A 27,322-nucleotide genomic window follows, 5' to 3' on the forward strand; every position below is an offset into this window, starting at 1 on the left:
ACTCCAGGACCTTGAAATGCTTCTTACGAAGCCACTCCTTTGCTGCCCGGGCGGTGTGTTTGGGATCACTGTCATGCTGAAAGACCCAGCCATGTTTCATCTTCAATGCCCTTGCTGATGGAAGGAGGTTTTCACTCAAAATCTCACGATACATGGCCCCATTCATTCTTTCCTTTACACGGATCAGTCGTCCTGGTCCCTTTGCAGAAAAACAGCCCCATGTTTCCACCCCCATGCTTCACAGTAGGTATGGTGTTCTTTGGATGCAACTCAGCATTCTTTCTCCTCCAAACACAAGTTGATTTTTTACCAAAAAGTTCTATTTTGGTTTCATTTGATCATATGACATTCTCCCAATCCTCTTCTGGATCATCCAAATGCTCTCTAGCAAACTTCAGATGGGCCTGGGCATGTACTGGCTTAAGCAGGGGGACACGTCTGGCACTGCAGGATTTGAGTCCCTGGCGGCGTAGTGTGTTACTGATGGTAGCCTTTGTTACTTTGGTCCCAGCTCTCTGCAGGTCATTCACTAGGTCCCCCCGTGTGGTTCTGGGATTTTTGCTCACCGTTCTTGTGATCATTTTGACCCCATGGGGTGAGATCTTGCATGGAGCCCCAGATTGAGGGAGATTATCAGTGGTCTTGTATGTCTTCCATTTTCTAATAATTGCTCCCACAGTTGATTTCTTCACACCAAGCTGCTTACCTATTGCAGATTCAGTCTTCCCAGCCTGGTGCAGGTCTACAATTTTGTTTCTGGTGTCCTTTGACAGCTCTTTGGTCTTGGCCATAGTGGAGTTTGGAGTGTGACTGTTTGAGGTTGTGGACAGGTGTCTTTTATACTGATAACGAGTTCAAACAGGTGCCATTAATACAGTGGAGGACAGAGGAGCCTCTTAAAGAAGTTGTTACAGGTCTGTGAGAGCCAGAAATCTTGCTTGTTTGTAGGTGACCAAATACTTATTTTACTGAGGAATTTACCAATTAATTCATTAAAAATCCTACAATGTGATTTCCTGGATTCTTTCCCCCATTCTGTCTCTCATAGTTGAAGTGTACCTATGATGAAAATTACAGGCCTCCCTCATCTTTTTAAGTGGGAGAACTTGCACAATTGGTGGCTAACTAAATACTTTTTTGCCCCACTGTATCTATGAGTGGCAAAAGTATGTGAACCTTTGCTTTCAGTATCTGATGTGACCCCCTTGTGCAGCAATAACTGCAACTAAACATTTCCGGTAACTGTTGATCAGTCCTGCACACCGGCTTGGAGGAATTTTAGCCCATTCCTCCATACAGAACAGCTTCAGCTCTGGGATGTTGGTGGGTTTCCTCACATGAACTGCTCGCTTCAGGTCCTTCCACAACATTTCGATTGGATTAAGGTCAGGACTTTGACTTGGCCATTCCAAAACATTAACTTTATTCTTCTTTAACCATTCTTTGGTAGAACGACTCGTGTGTTTAGGGTCATTGTCTGGCTGTATGACCCACCTTCTCTTGAGATTCAGTTCATGGACAGATGTCCTGATATTTTCCTTTAGAATTCGCTGGTATAATTCAGAATTCATTGTTCCATCAATGATGGCAAGCCGTCCTGGCCCAGATGCAGCAAAACAGGCCCAAACCATGATACTACCACCACCATCTTTCACAGATGGGATAAGGTTCTTATGCTGAAATGCAGTGTTTTCCTTTCTTCAAACATAATGCTTCTCATTTAAACCAAAAAGTTCTATTTTGGCCTCATCCATCCACAAAACATTTTTTTCAATAGCCTTCTGGCTTGTCCACATGATCTTTAGCAAACTGCAAATGAGCAGCAATGTTCTTTTTTGGAGAGCAGTGGCTTTCTCCTTGCAACCCTGCCATGCACACCATTGTTGTTCAGTGCTCTCCTGATGGTGGATTCATGAACATTAACATGAGCCAATGTGAGAGAGGCCTTCAGTTGCTGAGAAGTTACCCTGGGGTCCTTTGTGACCTCGCCGACTATTACACACCTTGCTCTTGGAGTGATCTTTGTTGGTCGACCACTCCTGGGGAGGGTAACAATGATCTTGAATTTCCTCCATTTGTACACAATCTGTCTGACTGTGGATTGGTGGAGTCCAAACTCTTTACAGATGGTTTTATAACCTTTTCCAGCCTGATGAGCATCAACAACGCTTTTTCTGAGGTCCTCAGAAATCTCCTTTGTTTGTGCCGTGATACACTTCCACAAACATGTTGTGAAGATCAGACTTTGAGAGATCCCTGTTCTTTAAATAAAACAAGATGCCCACTCACACCTGATTGTCATCCCATTGATTGAAAACACCTGACTCTAATTTCACCTTCAAATTAACTGCTAATCCTAGTTTCACATACTTTTGCCACTCACAGATATGTAATATTGGATCATTTTCCTCAATAAATAAATTACCAAGTATAATATTTTTCTCATTTGTTTAACTGGGTTCTCATTGTACATGTGTATAGTGACAATAAAGGCATTCTAATTCTATTCTAAATATACAGTCCCCTCTAAAATACTGAAACAACAAGGATAATCCTTTCATTTTTGCTATAAACTGAAGACATTTGGATATAAGCTCAAAAAATGAATGTGAGATGAATATGAATACAAGATCAGAAGTTTAGCTTTCATTTCCTGATATTTACATCTAGATGTGTTAAACAACTTGGAACATGACACTTTGTTTCCACCCACCCAATTTTTTAAGTGATCAAACATATTGGAAGATGTGGGCCCTGTTAGATTGATTGATTGTTTTAGCACTTCATACGGTATCTCTGAATGTCTGCTCTTGGTTTGAGCCCTGGGTTTCACCTGTGAATACTGCATTTGTTTTTAAAAAGGATAAACCAACATGAAACCCAGAGAGCTGTCTAAGGGAGGAAAGCAAGCCATTTTAAAGCTGAGAGTAAGAGTAGAAAATCGATCAGAGACATTGCACAAGCACTGGGCATAGTCCTGAAAAAGAAAGAAACCATTGAACAGCTTAGCCAAGAGAAACAACAGCAGTTGATGAAACAACATTGTGAGAACTGTGAAGAAACACCCAAAAACAACAGCCTCCACAGGACAGGAGTGAACTTATCACAATCGAAGAAGACTTCCAGAGGCCATACCACAAGGTGCAAACCACTCATAAGCAGGAAGAATGCAGGGGCGTATCACCCGCGGGGGATGCGTACGTTTCATCCCTCCCACTTTTGTTGAAACACAATTTCATCCCCCGCACTTTTGTCAGATTAAAATGACATCATTATGAAAATTATACAGCTATTATAAAATGTGTAACAAGGAAGTAAACTATTGCCATAACGTTAGACAAAAAACAGCCATGCAACGGCCTCAAAACAGTTTTTTTCACCCGACCAATCAGCAGTTGCGTGAATATAATAGCCAGTTTGCGTAGCGTGCCGAAAGCGCTCAATAATACAGTATCTGTCTGCAGAGCTGCAGAGCCAACACCAGTTTTACCGCTCCTGATTCATCGTTCCAGGTTTGACATCGCATGCGGTGCTTACTGTGCCTGGCTCTGCGGCTCTGCAGACAGACCCTTCTCAAAGCGCTTGCGATGCCATCGTTCAAACAGTTGTCCCAGGCGCCATGCCCTAAAAGATTGTGTTAATTTCCATAGGACTATTAATGCTGTCCTCTTGTAACCTGATGTAATGCATGATGCAAACAAGTTTTGTACACGAGTTTGAATAATTAAAGACCTTAAAAGCAGGAACTGCCCCGTCTTATTTGAATGCTATACTAAAGAGGTCCTTCCAGGATGCTGCGCTTCTCCAACATGAACTGATTAGCCATGCCTCCTGCTCACACAAAGCGATCCCAGTCCAAACTGTTATGCATGATGGTGTATGATCTATACACTGTGTATGACTTCTTGGGCTATGTGAAGTTTTTGGTTTTGTTTATATCAGTGTATACCAGTGTAGGCAGCAATACTGACATCTCTGTTATAGAACAGTATCCTGTTACCTAGAATTATCACTCAATACTTTTTGCCTTCACTTACTGAATAATTACATAGCCCTTGCAGTAACAACACCAAAACCCAACATGATAGATCTCTGCATGAAATGCAGAACTTGGCTGGAGTCAACTGGATTTATAGGATTTCTGCTGTCCTCCCTTTCATTTGCATCCAGGACCATGGGTATGAAAAAGTTCCATATCAGTCATTGACAGTACAGTACATCACAGTGTACACGCCGGGCGTGTATATAGCCATAAACCGATTTCTAATGATATGGCTTCCCCATTCCAGAACACCCCCACTTTTGGAAAGCTTGATATGCCCCTGAAAGAATGGGAAGGCCAGACTGGAATTCACTAAGAAATACAGAGATGAGCCTCAAAAGTTCTGGAACCAAGATTAACCTCTACCAAAGTGATGGAAAGGCCAAAGTGTGGAAAGAAAGGATCTGCTCATGATCCAAAACATACAAGCTCAAGGTCAAGCATGGTGGTGGTAGTGTCATGGCTTGGACTTGCATGGCTGCTTCTGAAATGGGCTCACTAATCTTTACTGATGATGTAACTCATGATGCTTGCTGCAGAATGAATTCAGGAGTCTACAGAAACATTCGGTGGCCAATTTACAGAGAAATGCATCCAACTTAATTGGGAGGAACTTCATCATGCAGCAAGACAATGACCCGAAACATGTCAACAGTTTGGTGATGTCAGGGGGTCACCAACTTGATGCAGTTTTTTCAAAGGTATATGCAACCAAATATTAAGATAATTTACATTTAAAGCTCAGGTAGAGGCTGTTGGAGAAATCAGCAAACTAGATTTTGACAATATCTTACTGAAAAAAATCTCAAACCCTCCATTCAGTGCTCCGTCCAAAACACAAGCTCATGCACTGCATGTCTACTGCTGGAGTCCACAAGAGAGAGCATGGTGGGAAGGAGTGAAGCACATATTTGTCATATCCAACGATCTCATGTCTCATTCACATGTAAGAAAACACCTAACATTATCATAATGAATGTAAATAATGAACAGGGCTATTGTTAGTCCTCACAGCTGTTGACTAGCTCACTAGCTTTAGCAAGATGCCTGTAATATAAAGATGCCTGTAAAGATGCCTAGCCTTGTGGAAGACTCCAGTTACGCACAGTGAGTGCAGGGACAGAGGGCACACAGGAAGACAGGCTATTCACAGCAGCCACAGATGATTTTTTTTTCTTTTTATGGTCAGATCATATGATTTATTTGTTGCTTTTGCTCACCTAAAAATTGGGTGGTCTGTCATCAAAGATGCCATATTCTAAGTTGTTGAAAACATCTTGATGTACATAGCAGGAAAGAAAAACTGAAATTCTGATCTATCATCTCATATTCATCTTTTGATCTCAAATGCAAATTCTATTGTTTTTACATTAGTAAGACAAAAGTATGACCAAATGAAGAATCCATCCATTATCCGTAACCACTTATCCTATGCAGGGTCGCAGGCAAGCTGGAGCCTATCCCAGCTGACTATGGGCGAGAGGCAGGGTACACCCTGGACAAGTCACCAGGTCATCACAGGGCTGACAGAGATAAACAACCATTCACATTCACACCTACGGTCAATTTATAGCCACCAGTTAGCCTAACTGCATGTCTTTGGACTGTGGGGGAAACCGGAGCACCTGGAGGAAACCCACACAGACACAGGGAGAACACGCAAACTCCACACAGAAAGGCCCTCTGGGCCCACTGGGCTCGAACCCAGGACCTTCTTGCTGTGAGGCAACAGTGCTAACCACTATACCACCATGCCGCCCAGAAATTGTATCACAAATTGTCAAATTTACAACAAATTTCAGTCATATATCGCAGACTTGGGATTCATTCAGTTTTGTTGTTTTAACAAAATTATTTAGTTTCTCAGTGCAAATTCAAAAAAGTCAATCTGATAGTACCATATCATCAAAGATGAAGTCAGCCCCAAGAGCAAAGAGAGACGTCTCATAGTCAACTGCATCATCAAATGTCTTACTTTTACTCCTCTTGCTTCTTTTTTCCCCACTTCCATGTACTTCTACTATCTTTCCATTGTACCTAACATATTTACCATCTTCATACCATACATGGCAAAGACTCTCTCCAACTGCTTTTCCTGTTAGGGGGTCACATAGTCTTTCCAACTTTGTTCTAAATCAGGAAACACTTCAGTTCCTTCTGTCTTGCCTTTCATTTCCTTCATTGTTTCTGCCCCAAACTTTTTGCTTTCTTCAAAATCATCTCTTTCCTGTCACTGTCCAGTTTGTCAAGGTATTGCACTGTATTCTTCTTCTGTTCCCTCATTTTGCATTACAGTTAGCACAGTGCACCGTGTGGTACTTTTTTGGGCTGCACTGAATATGCCTATGACCTCGTTTACATCCATGTTATGGTTTTGAATAGATTTGGTCTCAGTCCTGAGTTTTTCAGATAGGTCCCCTTCAAAGTATTTCTTGTATTGTCGCTCCAATACCTCAATGAATGCTCTGAGACATCTCAATACCTCAATCTCAATACCTCTGAGACATCTCTCCCACTGGTGGTTCCTGTAACTTTGTCAGAGTGACATTAGATTCATCTAACATTGAACCAAAGACCTCTGTGGAGCAGGACAACACGTGATTTGGCCTTTCCTTCATATCCTTAAGTCTTTGACTTGCATCCTTCACCCAAGAAATCCCTTCAGAGTGATCAATTTGATCGACTGCTGGCATTAAAAAAAAGGGTGCGTCCAAGACCAGTCACAGGTTTTCAGAGTAAATCCAGCACATGCATTTCAATACGTCACACTTTGGTTTTGAAGTCAGCAAGGATAGCGTTACATAATCCAGCTTTGGCTAAGAGATCTACAAACAGAACATAATGATGCATCAATGTGCCACAGATATGAAACAGAACGTGTCACCTATTTCCCCTGGATATGGGGAGAATGCCACGGGATAACATATTTTGTTCCAGAAAAATCAGAAATCCACATGGATCTCCTTTTCCATCATGGTATCTTAGTTTGTTCATTGACAATGCCACCAGAGATACAGTCTGTCCCAAATATATTATTTTTTAGTCCAGTGTTCTTTTCATAATCTTTCAAGGTTCTCTTGGCTTTTGTGACCAAAGAATCCAGGGAATGAAGGTGGCAGTTCAGTTCGTTAAGCAACTTATCCCACGCCGGAGAAACCAGCTCAGTTGTAGGATGATTCACGGCTCAGTGATCTGTAAGAGAATTGGAGATATTTTGAACAAGTTTAATTTCCACATTCTTTGGATTACAGTCACTAAATAAGCATGAACTTTCACCACGTTGTCAACGGTATCACAAATGCGTCCACTGTAGTCCTCTGCTGTGCCTCCAGGGAGTTCATCCACAGCAGCATTCAGAAACAGTAGTGAAATGAACAGAGTTTACATGGACACCCACCCAAAGGTAGCCTTCTTAGAAATCACTGCTTCAGCTGTCTGAAGCTCACTGATAGCCCCCAGTTCCCACACCATAGCCTCAGCTGTTGTTCTTTGGGATAAATCCTCTGATTTGATGCCATTCCTGAGAGCAAGGTTTCAATGGCACTTGGTTCACTTGGCCAGTGGCTTTAGTTTTCCTAACACCCTGCACTAGTTCTTCCACACGTTCCTCCAGAGTCTTCTTCTGCTGGCTGCTCCCATTAGGGGTCGCCAAAGTGGGTCATCATGATCCACATATTTGATTTGGCATAGGTTTTTGGTTTTTTTACAATGCAACCCTCCCCAATCTATCCAGGCTTGGGACCGGCTCTAATGGGCCTTTTCCACTACCCTTTTTCAGCTCACTTCAGCTCACTTCAGCCCAACACGGCTCGCATTTCGACTACCTCAGAGCAGCACGACTGAGCTTACTTCAGCCTTACTCAGCACCCAAAACTCGCACGGTTTTGGAGTGGGGCTGAAGTGAGCCCAACCGAGCCGAGTGGGGCTAGGGGCGTGAGGAGACACTCCCCTGTGCACTGATTGGTGAGGAGGAGTGTCCTCACATGCTCACACATGCCCCGCGAGCACGCTGGGAACCACCATCTATAAACACCGTAAACCCGGAAGAAGAAGAATTGCGAAGCCTTATGCGCCTCGCCTCATCTATACGCTCTTGCCAGTATCTGTTGGCGTTGTCGGTGACAACAAGCCACAGCACCAAGACCAGCAACACTAACGACTCCATGTCCTCCATGTTTATTGTTTACTATCCGGGTCGTGAGACTACCGCTTAAAAGGTCACTGATGTCACTGTTTGCGCCGCCTAACGACATCACGTGACGTCCACCCACTTTCGCTAACTCCACCCAATGTGTCCACCCACTTCCAGCCAGCACGGTTCAGCATGGTTGTAGTCGAAATGCAACCCCAACAGCCCCACTCAGCTCGACTCAGCCCAACTCAGCACTGCACGGCTCAGCCCAAGTCAGCCACGTTGGTAGTGGAAAAGCCCCATAAGTATGCACTGGCTTGTGCAACCACAGTGGCTAGGTATTTTACCTAATCTGCATGTCTTTGGACTGTGGAAGGAAACCCACACAGACATGGGGAGGACATGCAAACTCCGCAGAGAAAGGCCCCCCTCGGCCATGAGGTTCAAACCTTCTTGCTGTGAGACGACAGTGCTAACCACTACACTGCCGTGCCAGCCACACTTTCCTTCAGAGTTAATTTATCATTTTACAGTGCTCAACCACTGGCCTAGTGGTTAGCGTGTCCGCTTCTCAACTGGAAGATTGTGAGTTCAACTTGTGGTTGGGTCATACCAAAGACCATCATAAAAATGGTACCTACTGCCATCTGGCAAGGCACACTGCACTACAGATACAAGTAGGGAGCCAAACTCTCACGGTTATCAGAGGGCTAGCCCCCCCACTGTAACCCTAGCTATCGCTGGGTTTCACGTGATGTCACATCCGCCTCATTAGTTATTCAAAACTTTAGCTGATGGTCTACCAAAGCTCAGTTGACAAAGCATTTGTACGGAGAAGGTGCATTGCTTGCATGAAAAATGCCTTACGCTTATGTTGTTTTAGGTTGTTTGACTCGATCAGACCATGAAACTGAAAAGTTTCTTCAGGGTTCCCTGTGAACTAATAAAAAAAAAGGTGAACAAACACAGGATTTCACAAAAAGATGTTGAGAAAGGTGGCTTTTGAACCTATCATCATCATCATCATCATCATTTTCCCTTTGAAGGTTGTAACACCCCTAGGGTGCTTCTGTTAGGACCTGGTCCAACAGTCGCTGAAAATTGGGTCAAGACATCATTGTCTGTCTTATCTGCTGAGCATCCATGCCCAGCAGATTCTCAATCCTTGTCCATTTCCCTGATCGATTCTCGAACAACAGTTGCTTCTGAATACTGTGGTTCTCCATGCGGCAGATGTGCGTCAAGTATTGCAGCCTTTGTTTCCAGCAAGTGAGTCAGATTGGGGGGAGTCCACCTCTCCCTGAGCATCAGAAACGCCTGGGTCAGCAGGATTCTTTCTTTTGAAACCACCTTTGATCATATGACGCAGAAAGCCATTCCATACAACTTCTATTTTGTTGATATCATCGGAGGACATTTGCCATGCTTGGACACTGTACAGCAAGCGAGACCGAACACAAGCGGCAAGGAATTTCACCCTAGTTGACAGTAGAATGCGATGGTCAGTCAACACATGCTTAAGTTCATTTCACTTTTGAAATGCGGCACCAATTCTTACACCGAGTAAGTGAGAGGTATCTGTACTGATGTTGCTGATACTGTGCCCAAGATATTTAAAATTGCGCACGTTCTTTTTTTTGTGCTTGATACATTCCTTTTTGTGAACAATTGTTTTATTTTGAAATAGCAAAGAAGAAACCAGATACAGAGGTACAAAAATATCTCCAAATTACGCACATTCTTGATTTAATGACTGGCAATGGAGACAAGGCTTTCTTTTCCTTTGATATCTTCACTGACATTGAAAGCCATGGTTTCTGTTTTTACATACAACATTTGCAAACCAAAACGGGTAAATGTGTCATTGTAGATTTGGAGAATTGCTTGCAATTGCTCGATGGATTCGGCAAAGATAGCTAGATCATCTGCGTATAACAGTTCAGTTATACGATTTTCTCCTATCACAGGTGCTATCTTGCGTAGTTCTCTAGGTGACACTTCGTTTGGAATACAGAACTTGATTGCAAAGCCTGCTTCTGGATATACTTTTGCTATCTCATGCCGTGCAACTCTGACCACAAAGTCCATATAGATATTGAAAATGAAAGGGGATTCCATTGCACCTTGTCGACATCCAACTAGAGTGTCAAACAGGCGAGTGGATCCTTTAATGTAGGCCTCTGTGCCAGTATACAAGGCACGTAGGACTGCTACTAGTTGTGGACATCCAAGGCGAATTTCGAGGCATTTCATCAAGGCATCATGGGGTCATATGCTGCCTTCAAATCTACGAACGCTATAAACAATGCAGTTCTTGATTTGCTTGACTTTTCCAGGACCTGGCGCAGGATGAAGATGGCATCAACCGTTCATCTATTTGATCGAAACCAAACTGCGATGGTAGTAGGACGTACTCATATACCTCACAAGCTCTCTCAACGATGATTCCTGATACAATTTTAGACATGGTTGCAACAATACTTAATCCTCTGTAGTTCTCCGCACATGACTGTATGCCTCACTTGTACAAGCACGTAATGCTCGAAGTAAGCCACCTAACTGGTACTTGGAGGCAGGTCCACACAAGCCCAACCAGGACAACTAAATACTTCAATAGTCAGTCCGATTCTGCATACTTCAGGTGTTCCCCGTATACCTTATCAGTTCCTCTACACTTGCCACTCTTGAGCTTCTGTAGGCAGGCTTTAATCTCCGTACGATCTGGTATTGACGTATTAATGGTGGGTAGATCCTCAGGTGGTTGGATGTATGGATATTCCTCTGGGTGTTCTAGCTCTGGTTGAGGTTCATATACACGGGGGCCAAAGTGCTCGGAGAAGTGATTTTCTAATTTAACTAGTGGTATAAGAGGCTTAAATGATCTTACAAGTGATGTATGCTGCTTCATCAATCTAAACTCTTCTTCTGCATTACACTGTTCGTTTGCAAGATTGATCTGGTCAGCTTTAGTTGTAAAGTAGTCGTTCTTGAGTTTAGTGTGGAGTTTTTTTGCCTCCTTCACCAGGACTTTTCTTTTGGATGGGTCTTTCTCGCCATGAAGTTTCAGCAAGAGATCTTGGTATTCCTTGCTCGCCCACGGTTTTTCAATATAGCATTTTGTCTTAGAGGGAATAGTTTCTTTAGAGGCTTGTCCAATGGCATTGGTAATAAATTCCTCAACCTCATCGACTTGGTTTGAGTTTGGCCCAGGCTTCAAGAGTTGTTTGAGTCTGTTGCTATAGCTGGTTCTAGCATACGGGTCATCTGTCAGGTGTCGAACGTCCTGGTTGGCTTCTGATGAAACTTTACAGGAGAACATCTGCTTGATTTTCCTCGTTGTTGGGAAGCGGGCTTACATTACAATAATTCGATGATCTCACTCAAACAGCTCACTCTGCTTTGGATATACCCTGCAGTTCCTAGTTGCTCACTTCACAAACCATTCGGTCATAATATAGCCATTCTCACTGAAATCAAAGGGAGCCAAGTCGAAGCATGCTCAAGTCTGCAGTGATTACTTCGTGAAAGGTTTGTATCTCCCTCTCAGCTATGTCATTAGTGTTTTCCAAGTACTTTTCTTGCTATGTGTTGTTATTTTACAGTACTTTTTTAGTCATAAAGCACTAAAGTCCCCAGCTGTTTCTTTGTTTACTCCTCACAAAGTCCATACGCATGAAGGTCGTGACAAAATTCTTACCCAGCCATACAGTTACAATGCGCCGTGATCACTTCTCCGTCTTGTTTAACTAAGATCCAGGTCTTAAGGGGTTTCTGATGATCTTTGTGAATGATTTACCTGAGAGATAAGAGCAAACGCAAGTGAGAATCAAGCGAACTGTTGTTTGTTTACACTTTAACTTGCAGCGCTTCATTGTAAAGACGCAAATGAAAAACTTAAAAAAAAAACATACTTACATGGGCAAAAACAATACAGGATTCATTCGGCAGCGACTTGATACCGAGGTCCTTTACCCAGCCACATATAAAAAAGTTGTAAGCCTCCATACTCTTCCACGCTTTCATCTGTTTTGCGGTGCAGAAGGACGTCTGCAACACCAGATAGTTCGAGATGTCGGGGAACTCAACTGAAGGGTAGTTTTCGAGATTGTATGACAAATCCTTCTTTTCCAGACGGTAGGGGTCGATTCCACTGCACATAGCGATCTTCTGAATATATCTAAAGCGAGCAGCGGCTTCTAGATTACGAGCATAAGTTATCGCTAGTTGTTTGTACTACGGCAGCCGTTTAGACCACCAACTATTTCACTTCTAGTAAAACCGCTAAGAAAAGTCACGTGACTGAAACCCAGCAATCCCAGTCCTTCCCAAGTGCAGGACTAACAGACTTAAAAACTCCTTTGTCCTTCACACCATCAGACTGTACAACTCCTCTCTGGGGGGGAGGAGGGGTAACAGGAGGACAGAGGACAGGAAGGAGCAGTAGCCTAGCCCAGCGTTTCTCAACCTTTTTTCAGTCACTGCACCCTTCAGAAGTATGCAAATTCTCAAGGCACCCCCATATAAAATATACGCAGTCACACTGACCATACGCTGACCCTGGCAGTGACGTTGTGACATGGGAAAGGGGGCCGTGAGACAAATTTTGATGATGCATGAGGCGGCATTAGTGTAACTATGGTTTTTGGAATTTTAATTCATTTTATTTATTTCAATGTTAGAATATATAATTTTTTGACGGCACCCCAGGGTGCCGCGGCACCCCGGTTGAGAAAGGCTGGCCTAGCCTGACAATAAGCAATACTGGACAATGTGCAATATAATGTGCAATACCTCTTCTGTTGGACTTTTTTTCCCCCTTTTCTCTTCCCCATATCTTATTCTTTTTTATATTTGTATATGTAAATACCTAATTTAATTTAATTTATCTAGAAGTTTTGTTCTATTTCTATTCTCTGTTTACCGACTAGTGGCCTAGTGGTAGCGTGTCCGCCTCTCGATCGGGAGATCGTGAGTTCTATTCACGGTCGGGTCATACCAAAGACCATCATAAAAATGGTACCTACTACCATCTGGCAAGGCACGCTGCAATACAGATGTGCATGGGGAGTCAAACTCTCGTGGTTACCAGAGGACTAGCCCCCCACTGTAACCCTAGCTATGTAATAGGCGAGAGGCCGAGGGCTACGGAAACGGAGATCGGCGCCGCCCGATGCGCCACCATCAGAGTTGAGCCTGGTTAGTACTTGAGTGGGAGACTGCCCAGGAATACCAGGTACTGTAAGGCGTGGGAAGGACTTTGACTTTTGACTTTCTATTCTCTGTTTATCCTGTAATTATGCTACTGGAATTTTAATTTCCCTGAGGGAACCTGCCCAAAGGGATCAATAAAGTTTTATCTAATCTAATCTAATCTAATCTAATCTAATCTAATCTAATCTAATCTAATCTAATAGGTGAGATGCCACATCCATGTGCCTCAAAGAACTGGGTCGTAGTGGAACAGGAGATTGACTGGGAAGACCAGATCCCAGCATGGGAGGGACTTTAACAGCGCTCAAATTTCTTCAACTTTTTCTTTCAGCTTTTTTTTTCAATTGTTCAAGCATAAGAGGCCAATTTTATTTATAAAAAAACAGCAACATCTAATTATCCCATTGAGCAGGAGACCACAAGGTGTGAACTCCAGGTTGAGGTACTGAATACATGTTATCCGGAACGCTAGAGGGCGCTGGTGATTATTTTCCACCACAGGACTCAAGGGAGGTGTATTAAAGCGCCGAGTGACTTCGCGGGAAAAGAGAGATAGAGGTTTGTTTGTTCGGTTTAAACGCAGGGTTGTTTTTCAGAGAACGTTTCCCTTTTTCCCCCCGCTTCAAAATGCCTAAAAGGTCGTGCCCTTTCACTGAATCGTTTTCGACACAGTATAAAATCCATGTTGGGCAAAAGGAGCTGAATCTGCATGGAGTTCTCGGAGACAAGTCCAGACAGGAAGTTTACGGTAAGTGTGTTTTAGCCGCTGTTACGCTTTATTAACGTGATTTTGGGCTCAAATATATTTTAATATTGTTGTGCTTCACGGAAGGTTTATATCACCGTAATGAAGCTGTGAAATTCTGTGAGCTGGTAGTGTAAATAGATAAAAATAAATAAATAAATAAGGCCGTTCTATCCCAAGAGCGTAACCAAACTTGCTTTGTTTTTCTGTTTCTAAAAGTCCCGCCTCCTGTGGTTTTTAACTGGTCAGCAGTTTAAAGTCCTAAGTAATCCACCAATCAATGAGCGAGTTGCCTGCTCCTCACTCCTTCAGGCTTTAAAAGTAGGAAAACCTGCAAGATTTTGTTGTTGACCCTCACTATCCTGTACATGATTTTGTACTGTCTCTAAGTGAAAGTATAGCCTACTCACTACTTGTGTTTTTGTATACTGGCAAAAAAAACAACAACCAAACACAACTATTTATTTAATATCCCGAAAGAGCAGGATGAGGAGCCCTGGACCTCACTAGAGTGTGTTTTTGTTAGTTCAGCATCATGTTTGCTCTTCATCTGAGAAGCAGAAAGCAGTAAAACTACTGTTCAGAAACCGTGTGTTTGTGTTGATATTTTGCCACTGTTTGTCAATCACCAAAGCAAATATTCATAAAAGATTGTAGCTTTTGTTAGTGAATTTTTGGATTGTGTAGAATTCAACACTTAATGGTTTTTGAGGTTAGCCTCCACTTTCACTGAAGGGTTGTTTTACAATCAGGGTACGCAAGTTAAAAATCACATTTAACACTATAATCTTCAATATCAAAAGGCTTGACTAAATAAACTTGGTTGTTTATTGTAGCCCTGTGATAGCTCTATTTACCATGCAAAAAAAAATTTGGTGAGAACGTTATTTTTGGTGAATGTATGGCAATATTTAGCAAAATTACTCGTCATTTAGAAAGTTGTTTTTTTTTTTTTGACCACAGGTAGCTCCAAAAGGGATGCACTTATCATTCTTTATACCATAAAACAAATATTTGGTTCCATATCATTGGAAACATAGTTAAGTTTTAATGTTGAATGCCAGTAAGTTTTCAGACTATTTTGATCAAATTAGTATGTAATTGTCAAAGTCCTCTCTGAGACAGCTAATTTTTCAATATAAAATAACATATCTAAAATGATTTTCATCCTAAAATGTGGTCAAGATATTGGGACCTGAATATTAGAGACAACTAACACAAAGCTTGCAGCCTTATATTTAAAAGCACTATGAAAGTAGTGGATTCTGAATTGTCAAAAAAAAAAGTCCTCTCCGAGAATCACTTCATTTGTTTCTCCCAGCCCTGCTTAAAGCTACACTTCATCTTGTTATAATACAAACTATTACACATGCCCATAGGCGGTTTTAAACGGGGGCCAGAGGGGGCCAGTGCCGCTGTAAAATTGCTCCTGGCCCCTGTTGTGGCCCCTGTGCTGAAAAGATAATAAGATTTATTAATTTCGACGTGCGCTGGCTCGAAGATCGGAACTGACATGATGGAGTGTTCTACACGGACTCCTTAAAGCGCTACACGCACACTGTTACCTGCAGCAGAAAGACCAGCAGCAGCGCGAATTGTAAACTTCGGACGTGAGTGATAACAGCTGTCACGTCCGAAGTTTTTTGATTGAAAAGCCATCAGATACAGTAGCGTTGACATGTTTCACTGAGCCATATAAAGAAGTATTTTTTGAGCTCTTTAGACTATGCAAAATAGCTGTGGCACTCCCAGTGAGATCTGCCTCTTGTGAGCGGAGTTTCTCCACTTTGAAACTGGTGAAGACCTACCTCCGGTCCACCATTAGTGAGGAGCGTCTAAGCAATCTTGGTGTGCTCAGTATTGAATCCAGAAGGTCCAAGGCTTTGAACCTTGATGCATTTGTAGACCGTTTCTCAAGGAGTCACAATCGCAGAATCTTGTTGTAGTGTTTCAGCCTGCTGTGAATGCTATAGGGTGATTCTGAGACCACTGTATGTGAATTTATTTTTTCTTTCTATTTTTCCCCCCTGCTGTACAAAGAGTGAGATGACAGTGTGATTTAGATAAAGATAGTGATTGTACATTCAAGTCTCATGCTGTGAAAAAGAAAATTCATTCATGCTGTGAATTTAAAGTGTCATTGGACAGATAGGTTCATTGTATGCAAAAATAGAAATCTTATTTTACAAAAAAAAAAGAGAAACATGGTTTTAAGATTTATTGAGCACAATTTATTTTATGTTTAGGCTATTGAGACAATGTTTATCTCATTGTATTTATGCTCAATGTATTTTGTTTTGGTTTTAAATAAACTAAACCAAACATTTTGAAAGCTTAAATATTGCCATGTTTTTTCCTTATGTGCCCCCCTGAAAAAACACTGGCCCCACCTCGGCCCCTCTAGTAATTTTGGTCTAGAACTGCCACTGCACATGCCTATGTTCATATGTGTATTAATTTCCAAAAGTGCAGATTTGATAGGGTTTTTTTTTTTAACCAGTTTGAATCAATTTGAATTTTGGACCCCTGTGACACACATTTTGTACCCTGATTGTAAAACAACCTTAAATTCAGTGAAATGATAACTGTGGCTTTTTGTACTTTATTGGACATGAAAGTATTAATAGCTTATTCTACATGGATTGTAGTAATGGTGTTCTTTCTCATTCCTGTGCTATCTCTGCTGGCCCCTTTCTGTATTCATGTGTCGCTTGTTTTTCTCAGACCTGATCTCTCTCCCCCCCCCCCCCCCCCCTTTTTTTTTTTTTAAATTGGACAAAATTTAATTGTACAGTTATCACAATACTCTGCACAAATATCACTGATTTGTGCTGAACACTTCTTTGTAAAGTTGGAGTGTTTTCCCTGCATTATGGCCCAAAATGTAATGCAGGACTTGAGTGTAGTCCTTTTAATGTTGCACTAAAATCAGTCTCTGGCTAAACACAAAGTAATGAATTATGTTCACAGCTAAAAGGGATGTAGAATAGAAAACCTTTCCAAACTGGTGTATCTGAATGTGAGGGAATTGGAGCAGGGTTTTAGCATTAAGCCTCTTAATGCTAAGAGAGTCTGAAGGAGGAGTGTGTTCATTGTGCTACTTGCTCTAGCATTTTACTGATCTTTGTGCCACGATGCTTTTGGGGAAACTCTGCACTGTTCTATAATGCATGTTGAGTTAAATTGACAGATTGATTAAATTGGCATGACAGTTTTTGAGAGTTATAATGGAGTATGACAATGAATATATAATTGATGTGCCCATGTTGACATCCTGGCTTTTTTTATGTAGCTAGGAGTCTTTTTTTTTTTTTTTTTTTTTTGAAGCAGCAAACATCTAATTAGTTGTGAACTTCCTACTATCTGATATTTTGTAATAAATTAAACATTTTTTTTATAACTGTCATAAATGTGACTTCATTCCTGTACAGAAAAGACCAAGAACCTGCTCTTCGGTGGGACCCGAGCGATAATGGGGCGAATTTGGAAGGTGTATGCAGAGGGGAAGTGCTCTGATGTGGAGGGATGTGATCAGGGTGCTGTAATGCCTGCAAATAATCAGCTGCTACTCAAAGGACAGACTCTGATTGGGCTGGATGGGAAACTGATGAAAGCCAAGGCAGTTTCAGGTAAAACTGGACTTCATGACATGCCGTGATTTTTTTTTTAAAGTTTGGGGAGGGGCTCTCCCCTTTAATTTGGTTGTGCCAATTCTCACCCACTTGCTAACACTCAGACATCTACCAACCATGGAGGATGGTCTAATACACGCTTCTTCCAAGGCACGTGACCCTGTGCATCTTTCAAACTGCTTGTTATGCAGTGTCACGGGGCAGCGTAACCCTCAGAGGAAAGCTATCTGGTCTATTCTGCATGCATGAGCTCACAGAGGCCTGTAATTGGCTGGTGTTGCTGTAAGTGACAGGGCTGATGGTGTATGCAGTTCCTCCTACGCTGAGGGCACAGTGTATTTTGGTCTTGTGGCGTCTTTAGGATTCATACTTCGGAATCTTCAGATGATGGGGCACCATTCGGGAGCTAGGTTTAGGGTTTTTATTCAGAGCTCCTCATGGCTCAAGATTCAACATGAATAAAAGGCTATTTTTAATTGTATTTAAAAACATTTTGTGATCCTGGGGTTAAATGTATAGCTGAAAGTCAAATTTTAAGGGCCACAATTTCTTCAGTGTGTCTTATTCAAATGAACAAGAATGCAAATATAGAGCCTGTTGATGTGTGTAATCTGCATTGTGGGTTTTTAACATCCTTCCCCCATGCCTAATCTGTGATGCACCTGCAGCATGTGTGCAATTACCACAGACTGTTTCGACTGTGGGGTGTTTATTCAAAACCTTGGTGTTAAAGTGCATCAGTAAAGTGATGATGCAGATTTGTTTATCGGCAGTCCAACCTGATCCCAAGTTCAAACTTTTGAAGACTCCACAGCAAAGCATAATTAGGCCTGTTGTACGGGTGGGGAGGAGTAACAGTCTCACTAGTCATCTGAATAGAGCTCAGCAGTGAGCTCCTGTGTGAAGGAGGACAGTTGCTGTTTCCTCCAAGCATCATCAGCTGCCTGTGACCTTGCATGAGCAGCAGTTTGAGAGTTCAGTGGCAGAGCTGCATATGTTTCGGAGCACCCACCCTTCCCTGTAGCTGTTGTGTTAAATTGGCCTGAGTTTCCTAAAAGCATCGCAGCACAAAGATCACTGTTAAATGGTAGCGTGAGCAACACATGAATGCTCTGTCTCCTAGTTAAGACACTTGAGCCCTGTCCACACAGCAACGGATTCAGGTGAATCTGATAAAATTGTTTATCGTTTCGGCCTGGCGTCCACATGGCACCGGCGTTTTGGGTGCCCCAAAACGAAATCTTTTGAGAACGGGTTCCAGAGTGAAAAAAATCTGGCAACGGCGTCGTTGCGAAGTCGTCTGGATGAGTAGAACGAATTTGTTTACGATGACGTCACAACCACATGTGCTTCACGCCGGGTAGAAGTGTAACGAACTCGATGCGAGTTGTCAACAAATCCTATAACTTGGTTCATGAAACACGCTTACAAAATATTTTCACTGTGAATATTTGTGTAATGGTGCAGAGAGTGTGAGTGAGAGAATAGCCCTTAGGGCAGAGTCAATCCCGCCAGCAAAAATGGGGGGAAAAAAAAAGGAGTGATCTCACCTCTTCAGATGTTGGTTTAAGTCCGATAATGCATTCCTCAAAAAGGGCGTAGAAGAACAAAGTAATCCATCAACGTGTAGCATTCAATTTATTCCGGACCATTAAAGAATTCTGGAGGATATCAATGTTGGCGTACCGGCTTCCATCTACCCCCGTTCATTCCTCTTTCCGCGTCTCCATTCAAAAAATGAGCACGTGATTTAAAGGGACTATAGCCATAGGATGGGGAGTGAGAAAGTGTGTGCGTGTGACAGGGATAGTCACTGTGCGCATGTGTCTACTTCTATTGTTCTGGTGTCTCCGATGGGACCGTCTTGCAGCGCACATAGAGGTGTGGCATGTGTATTGCATTGTTTTCAGCAAGCGTTGCGTTGCCATATGTACCTGATATTTTACTGATCCGTTGCCCATGTGGACGCAATATTTAAAAAAAAAAAAAAATCTCGTTGTGTGGATGTAGCCTTGGTGTTAAGAGGCTTTTGGAAAACCCACTGCTGGCTTGTAGATGAATGATCACTGACAATTGGCAGTAAATGGGATTTTTGGTTACTTGTTTACTTTAAGTTTTGTGGTATTTGTGAACCATCAGAACTTCCAGGTTTATTTTGAGCTGCTGCTTTTTTTTTTTTTTTTTAATAAATCTGAAAAGTTGCCCTATCTTAAAGCACAGTTTTTAAAGGTTGCACCCCTTTTCTACAAGTTGACACAGCTCCCTGAGGTCATAATGAAATGTCTGTGAACAAAATGCCACAAGGATAAAACACCACAGCGTCATCTCACCCTGTTTAAACAGCAGTATTTCAAAAATGAGTGCCTGTTCCTTTAAATGATGAGGAACTGCTCAGCCCACCTCCCTCTTGCATCAGTCAATCAGGTTTGATTGCTTTATTCTGAACAGTAAATGCAATGATCAAAACATCATGAACAAATGGCATAGCCACAAGGCAATAACATAAGACACCATAATCATATTCTGCGCATATACACAATACTCATTATGATATAAATATATATCTGTACGTACCCATATGCACATGTATACATTTACAATAACATTCTATTGATAATATAATTCCTCCTCCCTATACCTCATAAAGATCTGTTCCTTATACCTTTTTTGAACTGGTTTACAGTTGTACATTTTATGAGCTCCACATTCAAACTGTTCCATAGCTTTACTCCAGAAGTGGATACTGAACATCTTTAACGTTGTCCTAGCACTGCGAGTTTTAAATTTCAATTTCCCCCTAAAATTATAGCCCCCCTCTCTATATCAGAGAACATTGTTTGGATATTCCTTGGTACTTTATAATTCCTTACTTTGTACATTAAGGCAGTTTTATATTCTATAATATCCCTGAATTTTTTTTTTAAACATTTTGAATTTGAGTAGTGAATTGGTATGATCTCGGTAACCAGCACTATGAATTATTCTTAGAACTTTTTTTTTTTTTTTTTTGGAAGTATAGTTATTGCATGAAGTGAACATCTATATGTATTTCCCCACACCACTGAGCAGTAATTTAAGTACGGTAAAACCAGGGAACAGTAAAGAATGCGGAGTGAATTATACTCCAGGGCGTGCTTAGTTTTACACTTTCCTCATGAAATATTGATTCGCAAAGGCAGTTCTCTCAGATGAGGGGTTGCATAATTCTACTGAGCTCCACTTGTAACACAGAAAGGGGAGTCAAATCTGAATGGCTTGTTGAAGCAAATATTTTTTCTGAAACGGGCAGAGGGAGACTGTTATTAGGTTTGACCGCATGCTGATGAACCTCCCATACATTTGTATGGGAGAACAGCATGTTTTTATTTGGCCTTTAAAGACAAGTGTTTAATCTACATAACTAGTGTCGATTCAAGAATAAATAACATTTTACAGAATATATTTTGTGTGGCGTTATGAGCTTTTGCTTTAAGGGTTGGTTCAATCAGCTTGAAACTCATGATTCCCACTTGGTGGTCGAATCTCTCATGACTTGATTTTCCAGTAAAATCAACTGAGCACTTGGATGTCTCGTGCCTGCAAAAGATCGGATCACTGAGAAACTTTTGTATCCTTCCTAAAAAAAAAAATCAATGATTTTAATGGTTTTTTTTTTTTTCATGGGGGGGATGAGGTGTATAAATATCAGTAATGCTGTTTTGAAGAGAATTAACAAAAGTTTGACCCTCTTACACACGGCACATTTGAGCACCACCGTCATTAATCATGCTTGGTGTCCTCAATTTAAAGTGAACATGCCTGCTAAATACTGCCTTTTAATGTTTAAACACAAAGGATGGACCGATTTCATTGATGTTACTTTTAAGCCTTCTAGGTGCATCATTGGGAGATACAAGAAGCAGCCTTTATCTGTAATTCTTACCCTGATGCTCTAAATTCTACATCTCTCTCTCTTTGGTTTTTTGGTCCATTAATTTCTGATTGAGGTTTTTTCTCATGAATGGAAAATGATTGCAAGGTTGTGACCGGGGCAATGGGCAGAAATGGATGTTTTATAAAACACTGGATTTTCAAGCGTTCATAACTGGGTTTTTTTTTTTTTTTTAATTAAAGACCTTTACAAAATTTAAACAAGTTTTCAATTCCGGTCTTCACACACTTTAATTTTAATGTGTTACACAACACTGATAGCTACTTTGAACAAGAGTGCTCTGAGACCACAATGTCCCCTGCTGGCAACTATATCTGTGCTATCAGGCCATAACTCTGGTAAAATGCGACTGAATTGAATGAAGTTGCATCATGTGTATTACTGACATAAGGAGTCCCGTCAAATTTCATGAAATTTCTACAAAAATTGAGGCGTAGATTTCAGAAGGTGAGCACCCTTCCTCAGACAGACGGATGGACAGACATCACAATATAAGCACCCTTCAGGCCTGTCAGCCAGCAGCGGATGATTTTTAAAAATGGCCTGCCGTTGCTAGTTTTATTTCAGTGTGGGATGGTGGGCAGTAGTTCTGAAATGTCCCCTTTAAGCAACATCACACTTGTGGTTATACTGAATATCAGCATGGTTATGATTTACTAGTGGCCTTTTTATATTTTGACAAATTGCAGCCATGCCAAAATTGAGTACAGGAACATGATTGCAAGTGTTGTTTTGTGTTTTTTCTTTTGATTACGTTTGTCTTAGTTTTTTTTGTTTTTTTTTTTAAATCAGACATCTAGCTTTTAGGTTTGTTTACCTTCTGACATGTTTCGACGTACGACTGTCGTCTTCCTCAGTGTCACCGGATGTTATTGGTGACGCATCTTTTATCAGCTGATGTTTCCGAAGGCGTGGCCTTCCTGTCTGGTTTGACAGGTCGGTCACGCCTTCTACTGTCTGTTCGTCCCCTGCAAGATGGCACTCCAGGTATGGGAGAGCATGTATGCTCCCTCATCCCGGTTGATGGTCCTCGGGCTTCGCTTACGGATCTCCATGGCCTCCCTGATCCAGCGCTGATGTTTATTATCTTCTGTGTGGATGACTCAGAGTCACACTTGTGGTTATACTGAATATCAGCATGGTTATGATTTACCAGTGGCCTTTTATATTTTGACAAATCGCAGCCATGCCAAAATTGAGTACAGGAACATGATTGCAAGTGTGAGATTTGTTTAATTGTACTGAACTACATTAATACACTTACTGCTGCATGCAGTATATTTAACAAGCAGCAGTGCAGCCAATTCTCTCTGAAATGCTGCCTTGTGGCTGGCTGTAACTCTTCCAGTTGTCTTGTGTAACATTAACAAAATGGTTGGCTCTGCTCACTATAATAACCAGTTTTATCTTCCTGGTGAGACAGGGATCCTTTATGCAGCTGGCTGTGGAGAGCTGGTAAGCTTCTGTGCTCCAATGCTTTGAGACTCTCCAGAATAAAGAGAGGGATGGAGATACATTTGTGCGTGTTTAATGGATCCATCCAAGTTTGGTCAGCAATTGGGGGGGGGGGGGTTTACAATGGGCTTTTTTTTTTTAAGTGACTCCCCCCCCCGAATTAAGTTGAGTAATTTCACTCCTTGTTCACATTGCATACTGAAGAAATTCAGTCCCAAGCATGGCATTTGCAACAAAACAATCATGTCCCTGACTTGCTAGGATTTGAGTTTTGAATTAAATGTGTTCTGTACTCTCCTTGGTACAGGGGAATCATGACGCTGATGATCACACATGCTACCGCTATGTTAGAGATGTAGTGTTGGATACCAGGGTTAGTATTGTGGCCTGGAACTCAGTCCTGACTGAGTATGGAAAGTGGCGCTTGAAGTAAAATAAATGCCAAGATGGTTATGGTGGTTTTATTGTGAACTGAAGCCATGTTAAGTCTTGGATGTTTGTGTGTTATCCTGTTGTCTCCTCAGGCAGCGTGACCGGTCCGACTGTGTGTGCTGTGTGTCAGAGATCATCAGTAGCGAGGACTGCATGTTCTCAGTGTGATCGCCCTGCATGTCCCGCCTGCACACAGCAATGTAGCAGCTGTTCCAGCCACTGCTGCTCCATCTGCACGATCACAGAGTAATGCCACACCCATCCGTCCCTGCCCTGCACACAGTCATGCCTCTTCACAAACTGTGCTTCAGTTAATTTGTGTTCACTTCATGTGATTTTTAGTGTGTGAACTTGTGTGCTTTTAAAATTCGTATTAAGTTGCTGTTTCACTGTACTATTGGGTGGATTTTCTGTTAATTAACTTTTCTCTGTACAGTTACACTGAGCGCTATGACAAAGTCCTCTGCTGTAGCTGTGCGTCCTAAGCGATGCAACACAGACTGATGGACCTAGTGGCTGAAGGAAAGGAGGAAATGTTTCGTATGAAATTTTAGTGCATGCCACACTGTAAATGGATTTTATATACCTTTTACACTTATATAATTGTATGTACATAATATATTTTAATCGTCTAAATAAATACTTGAGCAATTTTTTTTACTTCACACTTTTAAATGACACTCGTGTATGTGTGGTGTTTTGTTTTTTTTTTTTTGTAGAAATTGGACTGTTGAATGTGGTTGCATGACATTTCATACTCTAAATCTGACTTTAGACTGCTGCTTATTCATTTCCCAAACACAGCACCTATAATCACACTTGATATTTTTTTACATTTTCATTATACATTTATAAAGTTTGAAGTTTTGAAAAGCAATCTGGGGACGTTCTTACACTTTTAGTGGAGGGACTAGAACCTGAAACAAATTTGAGCACTTCCTTCCTATTTTCTATTCCTCAGGTGGCTGCTGTTTTATAGAATCTGTTTTTATAATAATCGGTTGTAGAAATTGTCCTTGAGGATAAAAGGCCAGTTTTGGTTTGATATGGTTTATAGTGTTGTGGAGCAAAATAATTGTGTAGTTCTATGGATGAAAGCTTGATCTGTGATATTTAAATAATATTGCTTGGCTTTGAGTAGTATATTGGCTATATTCAGCAAGCATTACATTGAACGAGTCAAAGACGAGTTCAGTAATCATGCCAGCAGAATGGAATGTATCTGATATGCCATGGAAAAAAAGCCAGCCAATATTATGTTCTCTTCATATCGGTGTTCTCGAAGGCCAGTGCTAGCTTACCTGGCGTGGCAGTCCAGTTACTTTCCAGCTGGTGTAGTGTTAACAAAGGCAAACACTAGTGCAGTCAAGCAGAATATTCTTTTCCCTATGTAATTTACTTTTAAAATCAGCATTGACTGACTGCTACATACAACAGAGCGACCTGCCAGCCAAAATTCTCAAAAGATTGTTTTTAATTGTCACTTGCTAGCATGGAAATTTTACATCTCTGATGTATGTCATGTATTGACTGTGCAATATTGTACACTCATTTTCCACTGGGTAGAGTGGTGTCATATATGGATAAGCAATATGCTAACAATATTGTATGCTATGAAACCTGCTAGAAGGGAATAAAAACAATGTATTTATTCCGTGGGAAAAGTGGTCTGTAAGTATAATTAAAAATGAGTTCTGGCAGATTATTCATGGAGCTCCTCATAAGCCTTAGTTTAGTCCAGACTGTAGGATGCCATGTACAGTTCACGCTTATGTTAATGTGACTTTCCCCCACCCACCCACTCCTATAAGCCATATTTTTGGGCAGCATGCTCCGGTTTCCAAGCTGGAAACTACAAAATACAATATCTATATACAGTGTGTTGTTTTGCAGTGTAAAGCCATAATCTTAAGAGTACTGGTACGTTGCTTTTGGTGTAGAAAGTGGCTGTATGTTTACGTATTATGTGGCTACAACTAAACCAATGAACCCAACTATTTGGTAGTACCACTTAATTCCCATAAGTCCAGCGTCTGAGAGTTTTAGGCCTTTAATATTAATATCACTAACCAAGAAAGTTAAAGAATAGTTAATCTTCAAGCCACTAGAGGGCAGCACGTGACCGTCCTGTCATAGTTAAACTACATTTCCATTGTGGTGATGTGTCTCATCTCATTATCTGTAGCCGCTTTATCCTGTTCTACAGGGTCGCAGGCAAGCTGGAGCCTATCCCAGCTGACTATGGGCGAAAGGCGGGGTACACCCTGGACAAGTCGCCAGGTCATCACAGGGCTGACACATAGACACAGACAACCATTCACACTCACACCTACGGTCAATTTAGAGTCGCCAGTTAACCTAACCTGCATGTCTTTGGACTGTGGGGGAAACCGGAGCACCCGGAGGAAACCCACGCGGAGGACATGCAAACTCCACACAGAAAGGCTCTCGCCGGCCACGGGGCTCGAACCTGGACCTTCTTGCTGTGAGGCGACAGTGCTAACCACTACACCACCATGCCGCCTGATGTAAAAGTGATCAAGACAAGTTCTTTGTCAGCTCCATACTCTTGGGAGACCAGGGATTCTTTAGATTGTTAGGGTTCCTCTGAAAGAGAATCCTGTTGCAGACGTCCACCTGGAATCTTTAAGGCAGAGGTTTTAAGTAGGAAAGTAAGTAAAATTTATTTATATAGCACTTTTCCCAAAGTCAACATGGTGCTTTACAAGAGGCATTGGCAGTATTATCTTATCTGCAAGCATGATTCCTTCTGTTTGATAAGTTTGTCTTGGTCTCCAGACAGCTGTCTAATATACCTCCGATTTGGCTGGAATGAAAGTCTACAGCAACACCGATGCTTTAAGGATTCTCCTAATGAGAGACTGAAGCACACTTTAGGATGGAGGTGGGATGTAATATTGTGTCTACATGTGCACTAAAACCAGTCTATTTCCAAAGGTAACACTTTGTTTTAAGGAACACACATTAACCGTTAATTAAGGTCTTGTTCTTTGTTCATCCATCCACCTATTATCCATAACTGCTTATCCTGTGCAGGCGGGGTACACCCTGGAGAAGTAGCCAGATCGTCACAGGGCTGATACATGGAAACAAATAACAATTCGCACCTACGGTCAATTTAGAGCCACCAATTAGCCTAACCTGCATGTCTTTGACCTGTGGAGGAAACCCACGCAGACATGAGGAGAGCATGCAGACTCCACAAAGAAAGGCCCCTGTCAACTGCTGGGCTCGAACCCAGAACCTTCTTGCTGTGAAGAGACAGTGCTAACCACTACACCACCGTGCTGCCCTGTTCTTTGTTCGGCGAAGTGCAAATCAGACACGAATACACTGGCTTCCTGTAGCTGCCCGCATCAGATTTAAAACACTGATGCTTGCCCACAAAGCCAAAAATGGACCAGTACCCACTAACCTCAAAGCACTCATCACACCCTGCACTGCACTGCACTATGCTCCCTCTGATCCTCTAGCACTGCTCCAGTGGTCCCACCACCATCTCTCAAGATACAAGGAAGGCATACATCAATACTCTTCTCTGTTCTGGCACTTAGGTGGTGGAAAGAATTTCCCTCAGATGTCTGAACAGCTGAGTCACTCCCTGTCTTCAAATGACATCTAAAGACTGACTTCTTCCTGAAGTACTTAAATCGGCGCTTTCATTAAAAATAAATAATATTGTGTTGTCTGTATGCTCTTATTATACAACTGTAATTCCAGA

General features: G+C 41.8%; 1 protein-coding gene across 1 annotated transcript; it reads left to right on the forward strand.

The window, feature by feature from the left end:
• The first annotated feature begins 13,889 nt into the window (after nt 1-13,889).
• Nucleotides 13,890-24,258, forward strand: siva1 (SIVA1, apoptosis-inducing factor). The gene is made up of 4 exons (XM_060933973.1): nt 13,890-14,133; nt 17,562-17,759; nt 23,673-23,826; nt 24,017-24,258. Exons 1-4 carry the CDS (start codon nt 14,013-14,015, stop codon nt 24,063-24,065), a joined length of 522 nt encoding a protein of 173 aa, XP_060789956.1. The 5' UTR covers nt 13,890-14,012; the 3' UTR covers nt 24,066-24,258.
• Nucleotides 24,259-27,322: the final 3,064 nt, after the last annotated feature.

This window comes from Neoarius graeffei, chromosome 11 (assembly GCF_027579695.1).
Source record: "Neoarius graeffei isolate fNeoGra1 chromosome 11, fNeoGra1.pri, whole genome shotgun sequence".
Taxonomy (NCBI): domain Eukaryota; kingdom Metazoa; phylum Chordata; class Actinopteri; order Siluriformes; family Ariidae; genus Neoarius; species Neoarius graeffei.

Excerpts from the sequence above, each read along its gene's own strand:
- siva1 (XM_060933973.1), top strand. The coding sequence starts at position 14,013 with ATGCCTAAAAGGTCGTGCCCTTTCACTGAATCGTTTTCGACACAGTAT. Across the intron at positions 17,760-23,672 it reads GAAAGCCAAGGCAGTTTCAG|GCAGCGTGACCGGTCCGACT; the intron begins GTAAAACTGGAC and ends TTGTCTCCTCAG. Across the intron at positions 23,827-24,016 it reads TCCATCTGCACGATCACAGA|TTACACTGAGCGCTATGACA; the intron begins GTAATGCCACAC and ends TTCTCTGTACAG.